Source organism: Ranitomeya variabilis, chromosome 1 (genome assembly GCF_051348905.1).
Source record: "Ranitomeya variabilis isolate aRanVar5 chromosome 1, aRanVar5.hap1, whole genome shotgun sequence".
Lineage (NCBI taxonomy): Eukaryota > Metazoa > Chordata > Amphibia > Anura > Dendrobatidae > Ranitomeya > Ranitomeya variabilis.
In genome coordinates this window covers 653,196,164-653,217,318 of record NC_135232.1, presented here as the reverse complement: position 1 = coordinate 653,217,318, position 21,155 = coordinate 653,196,164, and the positions used below count along the sequence as shown (strand labels likewise).

General features: G+C 42.3%; 1 protein-coding gene across 1 annotated transcript; it reads left to right on the top strand.

The window, feature by feature from the left end:
• The first annotated feature begins 14,173 nt into the window (after positions 1-14,173).
• SSTR1 (somatostatin receptor 1) lies at positions 14,174-17,247 on the top strand. The gene has a single exon (XM_077262578.1). It carries the CDS (start codon positions 14,622-14,624, stop codon positions 15,726-15,728), a length of 1,107 nt encoding a protein of 368 aa, XP_077118693.1. The 5' UTR covers positions 14,174-14,621; the 3' UTR covers positions 15,729-17,247.
• Positions 17,248-21,155: the final 3,908 nt, after the last annotated feature.

Here is a 21,155-nt window from a genome sequence, read left to right as displayed (position 1 = left end):
GTATGTCATCTCCTGTATATAGTATATACCTGTATGTCATCTCCTGTATATAGGATATACCTGTATGTCATCTTCCCTGTATATAGTATATACCTGTATGTCATCTCCTGTATATAGTATATACCTGTATGTCATCTTCCCTGTATATAGTATATACCTGTATGTCATCTCCTGTATATAGTACATACCTGTAAGTCATCTCCCCTGTATATAGTATATACCTGTATGTCATCTCCCCTGTATATAGTATATACCTGTATGTCATCTCCCCTGTATATAGTATATACCTGTATATCATCTCCTCCTGTATATAATATATAGCTGTATGTCATCTCCTCCTGTATATAGTATATACGTGTATGTCATCTCCCCTGTATATAGTATATACCTGTATGTCATCTCCTCCTGTATATAGTATATACGTGTATATCATCTCCCCTGTATATAGTATATACCTGTATGCCATCTCCTCCTGGCTGTCAATTTTCCTTCAACACTTTTCCTTTCACTTTTTCCCCATTATGTAGATAGGGGCAAAATTGTTTGGTGAATTGGAATGCGCGGGGTTAAAATTTTGCCTCACAACATAGCCTATGAGGCTCTCGGGGTCCAGACGTGTGACTGTGCAAAATTTTGTGGATGTAGCTGCGACGGTGCAGATGCCAATCCCGGACATATACACATACACACACACATACACACATTCAGCTTTATATATTAGATTTCAGCAGAAATACCAATTGTGTGTCTTGTGTAGACTGGGCAGCCTTTGTAGATGTGAAGAAGATTAGTATATTTCTGCCTTGTTTGTTTGTACAATGGATCATCATTGACTACTTAAAACTGGCATTGCTCTCACATTCTTACAGACATTTTACATTCTTGCTTGTTTAATTTCTCGGCATTTCCAATACTCACTGCTAAAGGTGAAAGTAGATGAAGTGTATTATCTATAATAATTTCATGGAATAAAAGAGGTTTACTAGAGTAGAACAATCTTCCCATTGTTCATTGCCGTGCGCTACTTTTTATTGCATTGCACTGGCAGGAAATTGTTTTAACTGGGGGACAAATCATCGTGGAGTAGATGTAATCAAAATCCATCAAATGCAACAGGAACCTTGAATGTTTGCCATGAAATGTTTTTCTTGCCCAGGGAAAGGGATAAAACGGTGTGTTTTAAAAACAGTAATTGACAGGTTACGAGTGGAGAAACTTATGGTTCACAGAGGTGTAAGTCTTTGTAGGAAACTTGTGATGATTCTTATAATGAGAAAAATGCATTTTAACAGTATGATTTTCGAAGAATTTCACTCTTTTTTTTTTGCCAAAACTGATATTTTAGGTTATTGGTTTTTTTTTTAAACAGTAAATGATGTTTTAAGAACTAAAACTAAAACTTTAAAAACTGAACTATTAAATAATTTAACTTTTTTTAATTAAAAGACAGTGGCCCACGTTTATAAAAACAGCATAATCTTTTTTGATATTTTGGGTCTGAGGCTTGCTCTGTTCCCATCTATTTTGAGGCCTGCTGACACAGAGCGAGGTGAACTACACTAGTTAGGGTCTGTCCCAATTGGGGTTTACCTTGTCGCAGTGGGATGGCTTTTATGCTTTTTTTTGTCAAAATAGCATTAACTAAGTACCCTTAGTGTACTATTATTTGTTATTCACGTACTGCAGGGTATTTGCACTTTTTGTTCTTGTCCTAGGTTCTGTATGGTAAATGGCCACAGTGTGACTTTATACCTACACAATGTACTTATACCAACATATGTTCTCACTCATTCTTTGGTTTTATTTTTGCAACTTAACTGTACTTGTTCCATGCCGTTTATAAGGCAGATGTAAAATGTCTAGAATATTAGATTTTTTTTTGTTACCTTTAGATAAAAATGCAATCATAAATCTTGTACTTTACCCCAAAAGGTTAACCTCGCCCTTTTTCTAATCAATTTTTAAGTTTTTCCATAAGTGCTAAAAAAAAAGCAACAAACGGCATTAAAAAAAATGATAAATTTAGCTTAGTAATTTATGACAATGAAATGTCGATATTTGCACAATAAATTGGCCCAGATGCAATGATAAATACCCCCCCACTGTCTTACAATTGACACTTGTTGTGTGTATGCCCTTGGAAGTATTTGCCATTTTTATCTCAATAAGTTCATTGATATGGAGATAAGTTCAGATTGTGAAAACGAAAAGAGGGACAAAAGAAAAACCTTATTAATCATGTAACTCAATTGGGACCCATATCGGGACCAATGTATGTAGAGATATAACTGATGTATTTAAGAACAGTTGATGTCCAAGAAAGCGAATGACAAGGCATCATGTGTGTATGAAATGGAATTTTGAAAAAGTTTTCTTTTTTTCTCTCTTTACAAAAATACGTTTCGACCCAATCCATATTAAGTAAGTGATCCATTTATTCCAAGAGCAGTTTTCAAAGAGATGGGTAAGGGGAGATCCAAACCTGAAAGAAACTTCTTTTCTGTGTCAGCTTTACAAAGTAGTAATTTCCTGTTGTACACAAGCATATTTAAAGATGATGTGGATGATGAAGGGAAGTAGTGTATGTGGCCAGAAAACACTATATCCTTCATATGCTTATGGCGCAAGACCTTTCAAAAGTTCTTTTTGCGAGTTATTCTACTCTCATGTGGACACATAAGCACACATTCATGGCAGTTTAGACAGTCTGGTGGAATCACTGTATTGGGTTCCTTCAACCATAACACTTTCCTCTGGAAGAGAAATTTATAGTCTCACTGCTCTTACTGTAAAGAATCCCATCCATGGTGATGTGGAGGAGAAAGAAGTGCGGTGGATCCTGGATGCTGTCAATGACAAAGGTGACTCCAGGCATTAAGTATAAAAAATTACCAATTTATTATTGTGACACGTTTTGGAGTAGATTCTACTCTTTACTCTGAAGTGCTTTGCAATAATAAATTGGGAATTTTTTATACTCACCACCTGGAGCCTTTGTCCATGGCAGTGTGAGATAGCAGATACAGAGGATGCAGTAACGGACTGTACACAAACCAAGGGTGGTGGGGATTTATTAAACAACAGAAACTCCACGCAGGGGGAAAACGGAGGGACAATATTCCCTAATACAGTAAATGGCTAATGGGTTTAAATTAATGAAACAAGGACAAATAAAACAGACAATTCAATTAATCATAAGTTATCACTCAGACGCCAGTCACGGTCGAACTCCTGTCTGTGACTGGGGTGCTTAAATTGCGTTGCAGTGGCAGCTTGTCACAGTCAAGAGGAAGATGGGGTAATATCTTCTGATGTTGGTAGTGTCCTCTCGTGGTCCTGATGATGGCGGCGACTCCTCGTGATCCTGATGCGGGTTTTGGGTCCAGTAGATGAGGCGATGAAGGGGGAAACGTCCTTATCCTCAGCGGGTAAGGTCCCAACACTACGGAGACCTGCAGCACTGCCGAAACACAGTTTACAATGGGCAGCCCGGTTCGCTATGTCGTATCGTTGCGTTCCTAAGTCCCATTCACAGACCCTGTCTCTCACGGTCAGTCCTGTCAGTGGGGGTGGCTGTGGCAGCGGTCTCAGCGAGAGCAGCGATGTCAGCGGGGACAACGGCGACTGAGCGGTACTCAATCGGTAGTCTCCTCTCCAAGCGCTTTTCTGTCCCAGGCTCTGTTCTACTCTGCACAGTCGCCTCACAGTTAATTTTACCTCAGAGGTGTCTCGCGCACTCGTCATTCCCACCCAAACTGTTTGAATCCTCGCACGCGAACATTTTCTCAGCTTGACCATGCCCCTTTTTCTCGAGTACAGGGAGCGGTACCGCATTTTAAGCTTTTCCCCTGTAATTTAGGTGACCCCTTACTGAGGATACATGCCTAATTGGTTTCTTCTTCTTACAGCAGCATCCAGTATCCACCGCACTTCTTTCTCTTTTGCTAGCCATGTCTTCCATCCCATCGGTGTGAACACAGCGTCCATAGCAGCAGCCACGTTTGGAATACATAACAATCTTCCAGGGATTTGTGCCACGCACAACCTGTCCTAAAAAGCGACCAACCCTCTATTTCATCACCTGCTGTCAGTGGTGTTACAAAGGGAGTGCCTCTTGTCTATTCTTTTGCCATCTATGGTGATGTGGAGACCTTCTTTCCTCTAGACATAGTGGGCTTCCCATGTTTCCCCTGGTTATAGAGGTGTAAACACATTATTACACGCATCTTTGTACTATCCAATAGTATAGTACTACTTCATATTAGTTCTATTTATTGTTCATGTTGCCGTCTTATCACATTTTATGACCAAGGTAATAACAACTGTCCATTTCTGTGCCCGGTTCTCTGGATATCAGCAGAAGCTCTCATGTTGGACTTATGGTCATCCACTGTGCGCCATAATCAAGGAATATTCAAAGCAAATGCCTCTGCATAACCAGCATTGCCGAGGGTCTGCGTTAGAGACAAATTTGTGTTATATAAACAGGGTATGGTCATCTCCATCTCGTGTTTCTGCTAGCAGCCTTGGCTACAATGTTGTTTTAGATACTGGAATACATTGTTTCAAGTGATACATTAAACCACAGGTTACAGATTTCTCAGGTTGTAGACAAATGTTAGCTGGATTAATTAATCCTTCACATTCCCAGCACAGTGCGCTTCGCTTCCAGATGACTTGTTATATCAACACCTTTAACTTTCATCTCTCCAGACAGTTCTTCTCTAATCTATTTTGACAGAACTGCAAATTCAATGTATTCCAGTTGCTTGTAGCTCTGATAAGTATAGAACGATTGTGTAGGCTGGCTATGCTTTTCATCCAAATAACCTATCTGTCTGATAAGCTTGAATATATTTTTTTGGTTGGCGTCAGAAATATTCTATTAAGGGCTAAACATGTTAGGTGTTGGAGTTTAGATTAAGTAGTTCATTTTTTGTGTATATTACACTTAATATTGATAGACAAATCGCTGAAATATTCAATTAATCAAAACGAGGTGGTGCAGTCGCCCACGGCAACAGGTCTCGGATACGGACTGTCTTGTTTCCCGGCTGCGATCCGGTGGATACCATTTGTTTTTCCGTTTGTGAGTATGTTGGACATTAAAAACACTTTTTTTTTTAACTTTCCTGTGGTCACTGCCTGCCTGTCACACTGCACCAACCTCGCTGAACTACAGCACTTACATATTGCACTTGTACCAACATATTTTCTTGCTCATTTCTTTCGCTTTGCAACATCTAAAGTGGCAGAGACAAGTTGATTATCGGGTACATTTTTGCAGCGAAGTTGAATGTGTGATCAACACAAGAAGTAGCAGGACTGAGGTTAGTAATAATAGCTAGTTCCAGGACAGCACACAGGAGTAGCAGAACCGATATATTAACTTGCTTGAGTTGAACCAAGTGTGGCTTATCTGCAAACATGTGGTACCCCTATGCTATAGTACGTCAATACTCAGGCAGCATAGCCACCTAATTTGACCATAAAATTTGACCATATCATTTTTTGGATTATAACATGAGAGTTGCTTGCTGGGTTATCACAGTAATGAAGCAGAGACGAACACAGAGTGAGGTGACTATAGTTGAAGGGAGCAAAGCCTGGCACAAGAGCCAGGACAGGTGAGTAACAGTTTGTTCAGATGAGATTGCTTTTGCTTCATACGCTGGACCATCCATGAACCAATACAAGTGAATGGGGTAATCAAGTTAAATGCTGTTTCAGGACAAACGATGATCTATGTTTAAAAAAAAAAATTGCAGTATACATTTCTCAGCTCCTTTTTTCTGATCATACAAACCCATTATACTCTATGGGTGTGTAACGCCCCCACTGTCGCAGGGCCGAGGGGTACCTGGTACCGGGCCTCTGAGTCTCTGTTCTGGGGTTGTCACGGTGGCTAGACCCGGCCCGTGACCCTGCTGAGGGGTGCACAATGAAGGTGAAGGTATGGTGATGATGTTATGGTGCGGTGCAGGTCGCAGTAAATAACGAGGACACCAGGTTGCAGTCTCTTTACCTCTTTACTGAAGGCTTCGAGTTAGCCAATCCAGAGCACTGTTAACCAGGCTGTCTGAGACCGGCCGGTCCAAAGGCACATTAGGAGTTCCCTTGACAGGTGAGAATCAGCGTCTACCTGCTAGCGCCTATGTGTTGTAGTCCTTCCCTGCTGAGCACCCCGGGATAGTCCTCACAACTGACTCTGTCTGTCTCTGATGTTCGTTCTCTCTCCGTCCCCCAGATGATATGGCAGGACGCACCCGTATGACGGGGTAGGCCTGGAGTTCTTCCGGGACTCGAGAGTCGCCCCTCTCCCACAGCTGCCTCCGTTGTCTGCTTAGGTGTTTAAGTGGGACAGCCAATCTATAATTGGCTGTCCTGCCGTGGTTTGAAGTAATTCTTAAAGTCTCTTACTTTCTCTGCGTTCCGGCCACCGACTGTTTGCGCCTCAGAAGGATGTTGCCTCGATCTTTCAGCACGACTCCTTCTGGTCCTATTGCCTCTTTGCTGTATTCCCGTTGCTCACTGGTTGCGTTGTTCTCTTAAGAGTCTGCCAGGATCCCATCCCTGACAGGTCCTCTCTCTAGCTCTTCCCAGTTACTCCTCACTGTCTTCCTGTCCAACCCCCAGTTTTACCAGAGTGTGAGGAGTGGCCTACTAGATAGAACCACCCCCCCTGGTGGCCGGAGTGTGAAGTGTAGTGTGAGTGTTACCTGGTCAGGTGAACTCCCCTAGTGCAATCAGACGCAACATCACTCCCCTAGCGGCAGAGCGACGTTACTGCAACGACCAGGACTCTGGGGCGCTGCAGGTGCATAGGAAAAAAATCAATATCATGCATACACACACCATCTGTATGAGATTCTAGCCATAACTTTTTCAACATAGCTGTATAAGGCTTTGTTTTTTTGTGACACAAATTTATAGTTTTCAATGCCACCAATCATTTTACCATATAATGTACTGGAAAAATGGGTACAAAATTCCAAGTGGGTTGACTTGGTGAAAAAAACTTTGTAATTGTGCCATTGTTTTTTGGGTGTTGCTAAATGGCTTTAATTGTGCAGTAAAAAGACAGGACTTGGTTTGTAACACTATTTTCTAAGAGCCAAGACTTTTTCATTCAACTTTCAATTAACCTATTCACTTGTTTTTGCACATCAAGATTGTATTGATATCATTTGGATAGAATGCATTTTAAATGACAGTGGTCCCAGATGCCTTGAGATCATTAACAAGTCCCCCCTTGTAGTTTTATGCTGATCTCTCACCTTCCTTATGATCAAGGATACCCCATGAGTTGACATTTTGCATGGTGCTCCAGATCGATGTCGATTGACAGTCATTTTGTATTTCTTCCTTTTTCTTAGTATTGTACCAACAGTTGTCGTCTTTTCACCCAGCGTCTTACTTACGGTTTTGTAGCCCATTACTGCTTTGTACAGGTCTATGATCTTGTCCCTGACATCCTTATAAAGCTCTTTGGTCTTGCCCATGTTGTAGAGGTTAAAGTCTGACTGATTAATTGATCTGTGGACAGGAGTCTTTTATAAAGGTGACTATGTAAGACAGCTGTCTTTAATGCAGGTAACGAGTTGATTAGGAGCGTCTAACTGGTCTGTAGGAGCCAGAACTCTTAATGGTTGGTAGGGGATCAAATACCGCATATACTCAGAGTATAAGCCGACCCGAGACCCCTAATTTTGCCACAAAAACTGGGAAAACTTAATGACTTGAGTATAAGCCTAGGGTGGAAAATGCAAGAGCTACCGGTAAATTTCAAAAATAAAAATAGGTACCAATAAAAGTAAAATTAATTGAGACATCAGTGGGCTAAGTGTTTTTGAATATCTATATTGAATCAGGAGCCCCATATAATGCTCCATACAGTTCATGATGGGCCCCATAAGATGCTCCATACAAAATACGCCCCATATAATGCTGCACAAATGTTGATTATGGCCCCATAAGATGCTCCATACAGACATTTGCCCCATATAATGCTGCACAAATGTTGATTATGGCCCCATAAGATGCTCCATAGAAATATTTGCCCCATATAATGCTGCACAAATGCTGATTATGGCCCCATAAGATGCTCCATAGAGATATTTGCCACATATGCTGTGGCCGCAATTAAAAAAAAATGACATACTCACCTCTCGTTGCTTAGGCCCCCAGCACTTGAAATATTCACCTGTCCTCATTCCACCGCCGGGCGCCACTGTGTCTTCCGCATCCTCTGCACTGACGTTCAGGCATAGGGCATGCACTAACCACGTCATCGCGCCCTCTGACCTGAACGTCACAGCAGAGGATGAGGAAGACTGAGCCTGGCGGTGGAACGACGACAGGTGAATATCGCGCAATGCTGTTCACCCTCCCCATTATACTCACCTGCTCCCTGTGCGGTCCCTGGCAGCTTCCCTGATGGTCTTCTCTGGGCGTTGACAGCTTCCAGCGTTGAGCGGTCACCGGTACAGCTCATTACAGTAATGAATATGCGGCTCCAACCCTATGGGAGTGGAGTCGCGTCCATATTCATTACTGTAATGAGCGGTACCATGTGACCGCTCAACACTGGAAGAAGCTGTCAGCGCCCGGAGACCATTGGAGATGCAGGGACCACGCCAGGAGCAGGTGAGTATGTCACAGCCGCCGCTCCCCCTCACCCGCCGACCCCCCTGGGACAATGACTCGAGTATAAGCCGAGAGGGGCGCTTTCAGCCAAAATAAACGGTCTGAAAATCTCGGCTTATACTCGAGTATATACAGTACTTATTTCTCACTGCAAAATGCAAATAAATTTATATAATTTATACAATGTCATTTTCTGGATTTTATTTTTGATATTCTATCTCTCAATGTTAAAATTAACCTACCCTAAAAATTATAGGCTGTTTATGACTTTGTCAGTGGGCAAACTTACAAAATCAGCAAGGGAACAAATACTTATTTCCCCCACTGTATATCTTACCTGCTCGTTTAGTCATAGGGGTGTACTTCATTGCATTCAGTCAGGCTTGTCCCCACTGATGCAATTTGAATTGATCCCACGGTTGTACTGATGTCACTGTATATCCCGTGCTTGCGCAGTGTGTATTGAGGAAGCCACACTTGTGCAATATGTACTTGCTTTGACGCGCTTGCGCATTGTCCATCGGCGATCCACGCATGCACTGTGATAAGCGGCTCACAACATGTGCGGACTGAAGATGGTTCACTGACTGTGTGCACATGCACCGGAGCCGCTACGCGTCACGGTCTATCAATGTTTGTGAGGACACATGGGGAGTTGCTCATCACAGTGCATGCGCAGATCGCCAATGGACAGTGCGCAGGCGCGGGAAAGCAATTACATATTGAACAAGCGCTGCTCCCCCAGTACACACTGCACAAGCACTGCAAAACACTAAACACTAGGCAAGCGCGTGATATACAGTAACGTCGGCACAACCCAGGGAATAATTCAAACTGCACGGCCAGGAAAATCAGGATTATGGTAATTGGGGTTGATGACGGCTGTGATTTCCCAAAAATCACAGCTGCCATCAACCCCTGGGGTTGACGCCCCCATTACTAACCTGGTAATAAGGAAAAAAGACACACAAAAAACACTTTATTTGAATAAAGACTCCCCGAGTATGCCTTTATCACCTATTATTTTTTTTTAAAGTCCCATGCAGGTCAGCCGCAATCCAACGAATCCAAAGTAGTCCAAAAATGGATACCTGAAAAACAGAAAGAAACACATTTGACACCTCATTCACCAACTTATTACCCAAAATGTTCCCACAAAGCTCAGCCGTAGTCCACACTCCTCGAATCTTGCTCCAGCGACTCTGAATAGCAGTTAAGTGACCACTATTTACAGGCATCGGGTACTGACAACAAAGATTATTATCATTGACGTGTCTCGCTCTAATATGAACAGCACAGAGATGTCGCACTCTATGTCATCCGTGTGCGAGACGCATTGCTGTCCATGTTGCCAGAAAAAAATGGACATGTGCACAACCCCATAGAATGATTATAATTGGTGTGTGCGTGTAAGTGTCTCCGGTTCGTGTTAAAATTGTCACCACACGTACTGGAGACATTGACGTGTGAAGGGTGCTTGTAATTGTGTGGGCACTGTGACTGGTAGAGATTCTCACAGTTTGTGCCATAAAAAAGTAATGGGATTCATCAAGAAAAGTTTTCACAGAAGCATTCTTCTATAGATGTACTGTAACTCCGGTGCGATAATTACATTTGACTCTGTATATTACATTTCTCTTAGGCTAAATTCACCTATTCTTTGTTCTCTCATCTGCAGAAAGTGGGTAATTTTTCATCAGATTGCTAGAACAGATTTTCGTTTTTGGTCGGTGTCCTTTTTTACATCAAGTTTCAAATATTAAAAAAATTAAATAAATTAGAGGTTTCCTCAGACTCTTTTAGCTATTAGATTTCTAGAGCAAAGAAGAAATCTTTCCCTTATGATTTCTTTCCGTTGTCCCCACTCCTGGTTATGGCTTATAGATATAAAATACATGTCTGAGAACTTTTTGGTTTATCATTTGTATTGAGCCAACATTCAGAAGAGCGCTGTTTATGAATTCACTGCAATTGTGTCCCAGTGATAAGTCACGTGATTATTAATTAAATTATACGCTGCAATCTTATTAGTCCTGCTCCAATTCACACATCACACTCACAAACAGTAAAGTTACAAATCATTTCACAGCAGACTTCACAATCTTCATATTCACATTCCACAATAGTGCCACGGGTTTACCACAACAGAGAGGTCCAGAAAACTGCAGCGTCTGATTTCACTGACTCCTGCACTGATTAGAAGTACGTCTCCTTCGTATTAAAAGTTGCAGGTTTCTGTTAGCAGTGTAGGGGTTAAACTGTTCAGCTTAGAGTTTCTGAAGTTTTACTGCTTGGATGATCCCAGCTGTTCAGTGTTGGCCACTTCTATCTGCTATATATACTCGCCACTGGCAATCTGGATTGCCAGTGTTGCTGTTATACTGTCTGGTGTGGAGTGGAGGTGTCTGTTGTTGGTAGAGGTGTTTGGAGTGTTGCTATGACAGTTGCTTGGTGTTTCAGCTATGCACAATTCCCTATCCTCTCCTATTTGGTTTTGCATCCTTTTCTTCCTGGTATTCTTCTGTTATCTGTGAGTGCATATTTGTATGTTTGGTATTTTTGTTTATCCCTGTGCGTCCTCCCTTGTTAGTCTGGTTTGTGTGTATATGTATACTATTACTCCCCACTTCACTGGGTGGGGGAGGGGAACAGACATAGGGCTGATTCAGAAGTACAGCAAGGCATGTGGCCCCGGCATCTTCAGAAGTAATTTGGGGAACAGGAATAGTTAGGGCGCCCCTAGCGTTAGGAACAGGGAAGGAGCTCCTGGCCCCAGGTATTCCGACAAAAAATTGTAACAGACGGTCTATGAATTTCTGGACAAGGTTATGATCCCTGTGATTTTTGGCATTATATGACTGTCTGCAGTCAATCTATACTGTAAATCAGTTATAGACACTGACGCTGATTGTACGCAGCTCTATTGCACCTCCAGTGCACCTGCCAATAAAAAAATAATACATATGCATGTCATTTTATTGTGTTTCATCTCAGCAGTCTAATCATGACAGATAGATGTTAGCAGGCACAGAAGTCTTTAATGTCCAAGTTCTCACAGTAATTCCAGACTATTACATATCTGCTGATAACTGCAATTAAATTAAATGGGTTAAATCTGTGCTGCCAGTAGATCAAGGATGGAAGATAAAAATGGTATCCAGAAATGCGGTTTTTGTTAATGCGTTTCGAAATTACAAACTTCTTCATCAGGACAAACCGAAAAGCACATTGTGGTTTGCCCTGATGAAGAAGTTTGTAACTTTGAAATGCGTTGACAATCCGCATTTCTGGATACTGTTTTTATCCTCCATCCTTGATCTACTGTCAGCACAGATTTAACCCTTTCGTTTCAGTTTTTTCCAGTTGTGTTGTGGCTCTGGAGCAACCTTGAGCTTTTTTTAGTGGTGGAGGTCACACAACCATACCAGGTTAATACCATTGCCTTTGGTCTCCCCACCGTAATTCGGATATTGCTCTTCTGTATTGCATGGCACTCGCAAGTGTGACCCTGACCTAAGATCAACACCCCCTCCAAACTATACATGGACTTGCAGGTCTTTGAAATGTAAATCTACCAACGCTTTATATCTTCTATCTGTTGCTTTATTTCCAAATAATTAGTGTTTTAATTCATCCGCAAATGAGGAATGAAGTACTCTTGGTATGATTGAGCAGTTAACTAGCCTCTCCATCCAGAGCTGCTTTCCCTGTTCAGGGCCAGCTTCTTTAGCTTGATTAATAGCTCGCTGAGTAATGCCAGACAAGGAACTCAAAAAGTGAGCTATTAATAAAGTTAAAGAGGCTGGTGTTGGGTGGGGAAACAACCTGGGGAGGCAGAGACTCTGGAAGTGCTCTGTTATGCCCAGAGCACTTAGCAACTTCTTTGCGAAGTAAAACACTACTTACTCTGGAATTTAGCAGAAGATCTAAAAAGTGTCTATTGATTTACATTTCAAAGACCTGCATGCCTGTATATGTGGTTTGTGGTGGCTGATCTTACTGACATATATTCCCTTTTTAAAATCATACCTGTCTTCCTTAGTGGAGCAGAGGCTTTAGGGAGAAAATGAACTTTTATCCTCCCCATAACAGCTTGCTTTCATTTATCGGGGCGATGCAGGGAGCGGTTAGAGTCACCGCTCTCTATTCTGTGAGCACAGCTGTAATCAATCCTCGGCACTTTTATTGATTGACATCCTGCACAGCAGCATGTATGTGCAGAGAAAGCAATTACTGAATGTGATGGGGAGCGATTACAGCCGCTTTCACAGTATAGAGAGCGGTGATTGTGGCGGTGTAACCACTCTCTGCACCGCTTACAAGACTGAAAGCATTTTCACCTTGCAGTCGCTGCTCCTCTAAGCCTGCCAGAAAATATTTTAACGCTTTTTATCTGCAGATAGATAGTTTCTGGACATCAGTTTCCCTTTAATAATGTGCGTGGTTTTCTAAGTTAGTCCCATAGACACACTAGACTGCCGCTTCTTTCAAATACTTTCTGATCATGCAGCTGGGGGTCTATTACTCTAGCAATTGGTAAGACACCGAGGGTTGAGTCAGTTTTATTTAACATTTTTCATATACACAGTAAAAAATTTATTATAAATTTTAGTCTGGATTACCCGTTTGAGGTTAAATACTATAATTAAAGAAGATCTGACCAATTTTTTTTTTAACTTGCAGCAACTTTGAGATCTTTTGGAGAAGCGCTTTCTTGAGGTATGAACTGACTCTCTAAAGAATAACTCTATTGTACGCATTCAAGGATTTATTACACTTATATAGCGCCATTAATTCCACAGAGCTTCACAGAATGGGGACAATAATGACAATCTACATTCCCTATCAGTATGTCTTTGGAGAGTGGGAAGAAACCGGAGAATCCAGAGGAAACCCACACAAACACGGAGAGAACATACAAACTCCGTGCAGATGTTGTCCTCTGTGACCCAGGGCTCCAGAGCTGCAAAACAACAGTGCTAGCCACTGAGCCACCGTGTTGCCCATCCGATTAATACAGTAGATGTACAGAGGGAGAGAGAGGGTTAAACTAGATACTAAGGTGTCACGGTATGATGAACCGATCACAATAGACTAGTTTTCCATTATATAAAACAACTCTGGATCTGGCTGGAGCATGCTTATGAATACACCATTACCCCGTACAGCCTCTGCGCCATTACCTGTGCACCTTGTGTCCTTCGTGCTTCAGCTTGTTTGTGAAGCACAGATGAAAATGTTAATGAGAAATATATTTGTAAGCCAAACAGAAGAAGAGTGAGAATAGTAGACGGTCAAGGATGACACAAATTGCAGGAGCAAGTCATTGATCTTCTGGATGACACATCAGGATGGGGGTTAAACATAAGAGAAAGCTATATAAGGGTAGGAAAGGTACCAGTCCCTAGTGAAGATATCAACCTAATGATTTCTCTCCTCCCAACTCCACAGGGCTAGAACCTCCCTGTTTTCTCCATCAGCATGTTGCACCTCTGCATCCTCCCAGTCTGCAGAGCTGGAGCCCCTGAGCTGTTCCTTCAGCTTTTGCTACAGTGTAATAACTGCTTGTGTGATGCTTTTAGAAGAGTGAATTACTCAGACAACTGCTCCTCCTTCAGCCTTTGCTTCCTAGCTACTGAGTGGAACAAATACTGCAGCTCCACAGATTTCCTGCTGGATTGAGAGTAGATTGTGAGCAGACCACAGAAGCTCCTTCATTGCCATGCATTCCTGAAGGTACCTGCTAGATCGGGAGTCACAACCTCTGAGCAGACTTCAACCATAGTGACCACAATCTGAGAAGTTAGGATCATCTCCTAAATATCTCCTCTAGCAGGATTTAACCCTTCTGTGCTGTAAGTGACTGGTCCACAGCGATGCCATCTCTTATGTTGGCACGGATTATGTTTACCTGCAACTTTACTATGTCTTAAGCTTTTCTGGGACAAATCACAATCTTCAAATTAATTTACAAGATGCTGCAAAATGAGACATCTGTGATGATGGAGTTCCTTGAGAGTACAGCTGAGGCAACCTGGGGGAACAACTCTAGGAATAACACTTCTACAGACTCCCCTGGCATTGCCATCTTCATTTCCTTTGTGTACTCTTTAGTTTGCATCGTAGGATTGTGTGGTAACTCTATGGTCATCTACGTTATTTTGCGGTATGCCAAGATGAAAACCGCCACTAATATCTACATTTTGAACTTGGCCATTGCTGATGAACTTCTTATGCTGAGTGTTCCTTTCCTGGTGACCTCTACCCTTCTCCGTCACTGGCCATTTGGGTCACTGCTTTGTAGGCTGGTTCTTAGCTTGGATGCCATGAACATGTTCACCAGCATCTACTGCTTGGCTGTTCTCAGTTTGGACCGATATGTGGCAGTGGTACATCCCATCAGTGCTGCTCGCTACCGACGACCAAGTGTGGCAAAAATGGTGAATCTTGGAGTCTGGCTTTTCTCATTGCTCATCATCCTCCCTATTGTCATTTTCTCCAGCACTGCACCGAATAGTGATGGGACAGTGGCTTGTAATGTACATATGCCAGAGCCCTCACAGCGTTGGGTTGTGGTCTTTGTCCTCTACACCTTTCTGATGGGTTTTCTCCTGCCAATGGCTGCCATCTGCTTATGCTATATACTCATCATAACAAAAATGAGAGTTGTAGCACTCAAAGCAGGCTGGCAGCAGCGCCGCAGATCGGAGCGTAAACTAACTCTTATGGTGACTGTCGTAGTGACTGTTTTTGTGGTCTGTTGGATGCCGTTCTATGTGGTACAACTAGTGGGTGTTTTTGCTAGAAGAGGCGACACGACAGTCAGCCAACTTTCTGTTGCACTTGGCTATGCCAACAGTTGTGCCAACCCTTTCTTGTATGGCGTTCTCTCAGACAATTTTAGACGGTCTTTCCAGAAGGTTTTATGTCTTAGTTGGATGGAAAATGCCACCGAAGAACCAGTAGACTATTATGCCACTGCATTAAAAAGTAGGGCATACAGTGCTGAAGACATGCAGAATGGCATGTTGACAACTGGCAGCACCTATCGAAATGGGACCTGCAGCTCTAGGACCCACTAGAAAGAAGTTATGCAGCGACAATCTGAAACTGCTCTCCGTAAATCCACTCACCACTAAATCATCGGTCACTTGTGGCACAATGACAGTTGTGAACATTTGGTTCTGGTTGGGGAAACTCAAGTATCCTTTTTCACTAAGTGGTTTAATATGTAGAAAATAACATATTGCACTGATATAGGATTTGTTGTCAATAACATTAGCTTTATATGGATTTGTCTGGTGTTCTCCCTAATCCCCATCAGAACGAAGAGCAAATCGGAGCTTGATTGATTTTTACATCAATTGGTTAAAATGTAGAGTGACATCATCCAAGTGACATTATTTTCATTTTTTAAGTTTCTCTCCTGTTACATTCACTGTGTATTTTTTGTACCTCCATATGGCTTTTTGTGCTGTTGTTAAATGTCAGGGGGGATTACGACCATCCTACTATTTATACCATTTTAATTGACGCCTACAATGGGATGCCCTTTCGTCTCAGCTTCTTGTTTCTGCCGTATTTATGAAATATTGATAAAATAACATGAGCTGGTTTTGTAAAACTGAGATGTAAATTTGCACAATTCTGCTGACATATGAGCAAATTCTCGCAATTTGCTTAACTTGGTGCTTTAGTAATAGAATGTGGAAATTGTGTATTGTTTGTCTGTCGTTAGGTGCTTTATTGTGCCTCTTACAATGTGCCAACAATCATCTGCCCCCTTCACTGTGGTTGTTTAACCTGTGTCTGCACAAACTTATCGTGTGTAAACTGGAAGCATATTTATGCAAAAATCCTGTTATAAATTTCCCACTGAATTCTACTGCAACTTTTTTTTTCTGAAACCACAGAATAATAAAGCACATTATTTAATTTTTGATACTTCTTAGACATATGCAATTGGACTTTTCTTCTGTTAAATATATGAGCAGATGTGTTATCTGTCACCGCTTATTATGCAATGATGCAGGACATGGCTTTATTGGGTCAGGAGAGGAATGCTGTGAATGGTTTCTTAGGAATATCAGAATGCTTTTCAGAGGGTAGCACAGGGTTAATCATTTCTTTGCCCTGCAGGATATATACTGTAATATTCCAGGTTGTAATGTCCTCTAGAGAGATTGAGGCTGGGGACAGAAGAGCCTATGAAAAACCGTCCGAGTTTCATCTGATGTTCATCCGTGTTGTAATCCTTGTGTCATCTTTGTGTCCGTTTTCGTTTTTTTTATGTTCGTGTGTGATCCTTTTTCATACATCTGTATTAAAAAATGTACATAATCAGTTACAGTTTCCAGGATTAATGATAGAAATATAACTGTAAAATTATGACGTATATATGCCCAGGCACTGTAACTTTGTAATGTGATGTTCTCTCTTATCAGTGGCCATTTCTTCTTCATTAGCATTCTGTCAGCATAAGTCTTGAAACTTCCTTTTTCCTCACTTCTTAGCATACACAATTACCATTATCCAGTGGTTTGGCTGCAATAAACTGATTTTTTTTTATTGAAGCAACATCCAAGGCTCTGAAAAATGTGACCGAAGTTACACCAAAACAGTGCATAAGGTGGGGATTCATGTGGATCCTTCACGGAGGAGAGGGTTCCCAATAAACCATCCCCATCCCCCCAAGCTAGAAGGCCACAGCAAGGGTCTGGGATCTTCGATGCTCTCCCTAGCCGAGGCCGGAGGAGAGCTGTTTTCATGCTCCCAGTGTCCCACCAGACTCTCACCCTAGTGGAGCTGGGAGCCCTGTTTCATTTTGGTTTCTCAGCCCAAAACTGACCGGACCTTCGACTGGATTTATAAAGATTCTCCTTCCTGACCTGATGGCCAGAAATAGGGGTTGGGTGCTCAAGAAAATATGAAAGGCTAGGTGCGGCATATTACGGAGTCCAAGACTTACCTGGGATCTCACTCTAAGTAAGCTCAGACTCCCACCAGGACGACCACTCCTGGGGCACATTGTACCAAAAGCCCTCACATTTACACAGCCTAGTGACTTCGATCCTGGGGGGGCAAGATTTCCATCAGATGACTGTATGAGCCACCTGGTATACTAGCAAATGCACCAACCCAGTGTGTATTGTGTATCAATGTAATAGTGTGATAGGAGCAGGCCACCTTTTCGAAAGATACTATACTATACCAAAAGGCCGAGAAGCGATACTGATAGGTCGACTGTCTTTTACTTCTGCTTGCAGATTGACAAATCAAAGAGCAGTAGTACTGACAGAAAGGGATCTAAGGAGTAAAGTGTCTCCTTATAGAGATACAGGAAAGATATATATCTTGGTACCGTGTTAGCCAGTGAATAGAAAAATATTTAGAATTGAGAGTCCTCAGTAGATGATACCTGTGTATTCTCGAAAGCTTGCAATTTGTTACCATCTTTTCAGTTAGCCATTAAAAGGTATCAGCTACTGAGGACTCTCAATTCTAAATATTTTCCTTATAGAGAGTGACATGCCAGGCTTCACATGACAGTGTAAGCAGACTTCTAAGCATTGCAATGCTCCTCTGGGAAATTAAATATGCAATTTGCTTCTTCAGAAAGGAAGATAACTTTATCTCTTGCTCCACCTATTGGAAGTAACAATCCTAAAAGTCAATATCGATCCTTTAACGAGCCTTGCCACATGAATTAGGATAAAAGGCAAACAAGAATCTCGATTTCCAGATACTGTGATTCGGAGTGTTGTTTCTTGTCAGTGGAAAGCATGAGATCTGATTTGGCTAGGTGAGATGCTTCTGACTGGGATCTAAGGGTACCGTCACACAGTGCCATTTTGATCGCTACGACGGCACGATCCGTGACGTCGCAGCGTCGTATGATTATCGCTCCAGCGCCGTAGACTGCGGTCACACGGTGCAATCACGGCGCTGGAGCGATGCCGAAGTCCCCGGGTAACCAGGGTAAACATCGGGTTACTAAGCGCAGGGCCGCGCTTAGTAACCCGATGTTTACCCTGGTTACCAGCGTAAACGTAAAAAAAACAAACAGTACATACTTACATTCCGGTGTCTGTCCCCCGGCGTTCTGCTTCTCTGCACTGTGTAAGCGCCATAGCCGGAAAGCACAGCGGTGACGTCAGACGTCACCGCTGTGCTCGCTTTCTGGCTGGCCGGCGCTCACACTGCAGAGAAGCTGAGACGCCGGAGGACAGACACCGGAATGTAAGTACGGTATGTACTGTTTGTTTTTTTTAAGTTTACGCTGGTAACCAGGGTAAACATCGGGTTACTAAGCGCGGCCCTGCGCTTAGTTACCCGATGTTTACCCTGGTTACAAGCGAACACATCGCTGGATCGGTGTCACACACAACGATCCAGCGATGTCAGCGGGTGATCAAGCAACGAAAGAAAGTTCCATACGATCTGCTACGACGTACGATTCTCAGCAGGGTCCCTGATCGCTGCTGCGTGTCAGACACTGCGATATCGTATGGATATCGCTGGAACGTCACGAATCGTACCGTCGTAGCGATCAAAGTGTGACTGTGTGACGGTACCCTAAGGGGTAATGTTTCTCCTTCTGGAGAGTGAAATGCTTGACATGTCAGTGGAAAGATTTTTGTATGCTTAGCTTCCAGCCAGAAGCCTCTCACCTAGCCAAATCAGATATCATGCCTTGCACTGATGGGGGCAACACCCCGAAATACTGTCAGAAAATTGAGGTTGTTTTGTAGCTCAGCGCTACTAAACGAAAGCATCTGAGCTACAATACTGCATGAATGTGGACAGATGTGTAATTTTTTATGTGATAAAGTTGCCAAAGTAGATTACATAGAGCTGGCTTAATGCAAAAACTGTTTGTGTACCATTGCATTCTTTGTGTTTACGCTGTTGAGCCCTTAGGCCTCATTCAGACATTTTGATTTTTTTTATGGATTTTCATCAGTGTTTGGTCAGGTTTTACAGTTTCCTTCGTGATCTTTATGCCCCCTTAAAAATATATATATATTGCAAGGTTTCTCTTACCCATTTAACCCCTTAATCCCATTTGACGTACTGGGACTTAATAGTATGTCATAGCGATCGGCCGCGCTCATGGGGGGAGCGCGGCCGATCGCGGCCGGGTGTCAGCTGACTATCGCAGCTGACATCCGGCACTATGTGCCAGGAATGGTCACGGACCGCCCCGGCACATTAACCACTGGCACACTGTGATCAAACTTGATCCCAGTGTTCCAGCGGTATAGGGAAGCATCACGCAGGGAGGTGGCTCCCTGAGATCCAAAATGGCCGCGGGGCTGCATCCGGGTTCTGCAGGGAGGTGGCTTACCAAGCGCTCAGAACAGGCGCTGGTAAGCCAGGAGCCCTGCTTGTCAGATTGCTGATCTGACACAGTGCTCTGCAAAGTGTCAGATCAGCGATCTGACCTTATAACATGATGCCCCCCCTGGACAATGTTATAAAGTGAAAAAAAAAATATTTAGTTGTGTAAAAAAGAAAAAAAATCCTAAAGAAAAAAAAAATATTGTTCCCAAAAATACATTTCTTTATCTAAATAAAAAAAACACTAAAAGTACACATATTTAGTATCGCCGCATCCGTAACAACCCGACCTATAAAACTGTCCTACTAGTTAACCCCTTCAGTGAACATCGTAAAAAAAATAAATAAATAAGGAGGCAAAAAACAACGCTTTATTATCATACCGCGGAACAAAAAGTGGAATAGCACGCGATCAAAAAGACGGATATAAATAATCATGATACCACTGAAAACGTCATCTTGTCCCACAAAAAATGAGCTGCCATACAGCATCATCAGCGAAAAAATAAAAAAGTTATAGTCCTCAGAATAAAGCGATGCAAAAATAATTATTTTTTCTCTAAAATAGTTTTTATCGTATAAAAGCACCAAAACATAAAAAAATTATATAAATGAGGTATCGCTGTAATCGTACTGACCCGAAGAATAAAACTGCTTTATCCATTTTACCAAACGTGGAACGGTATAAACGGCCCCCCAAAAGAAATTCATGAATAACTGTTTTTTGGTCACACTGCCTCACAAAAATTGGAATCAAAAGCGATCAAAAAATGTCACGTGCCCAAAAAGTTAACAATAAAAACGTCAACTCGTCCCGCAAAAAACAAGACCTCACATGACTCTGTGGACCAAAATATGGAAAAATTATAGCTCTCAAAATGTGGTGACGCAAAAAAATATTTTTTGCAATAAAAAGCATCTTTTAGTGTGTGACGGCTGCCAGTCATAAAAATCCGCTAAAAAAACAGCTTCATCACCCCCTTAGTTAGGGAAAAATAAAAAATTAAAAAAATGTATGTATTTTCATTTTCCCGCTAGGGCTAGGGTTAGGGCTAGGGTTAGGGTTAGAGCTAGGGTTAGGGTTAGGGCTAGGGTTAGGGCTAGGGTTAGGGCTAGAGTTAGGACTAGGGTTGAGGCTAGGGTTGGGGCTAGGGTTAGGGTTTGGATTA

Excerpts from the sequence above, each read along its gene's own strand:
- SSTR1 (XM_077262578.1), top strand. The coding sequence starts at position 14,622 with ATGCTGCAAAATGAGACATCTGTGATGATGGAGTTCCTTGAGAGTACA.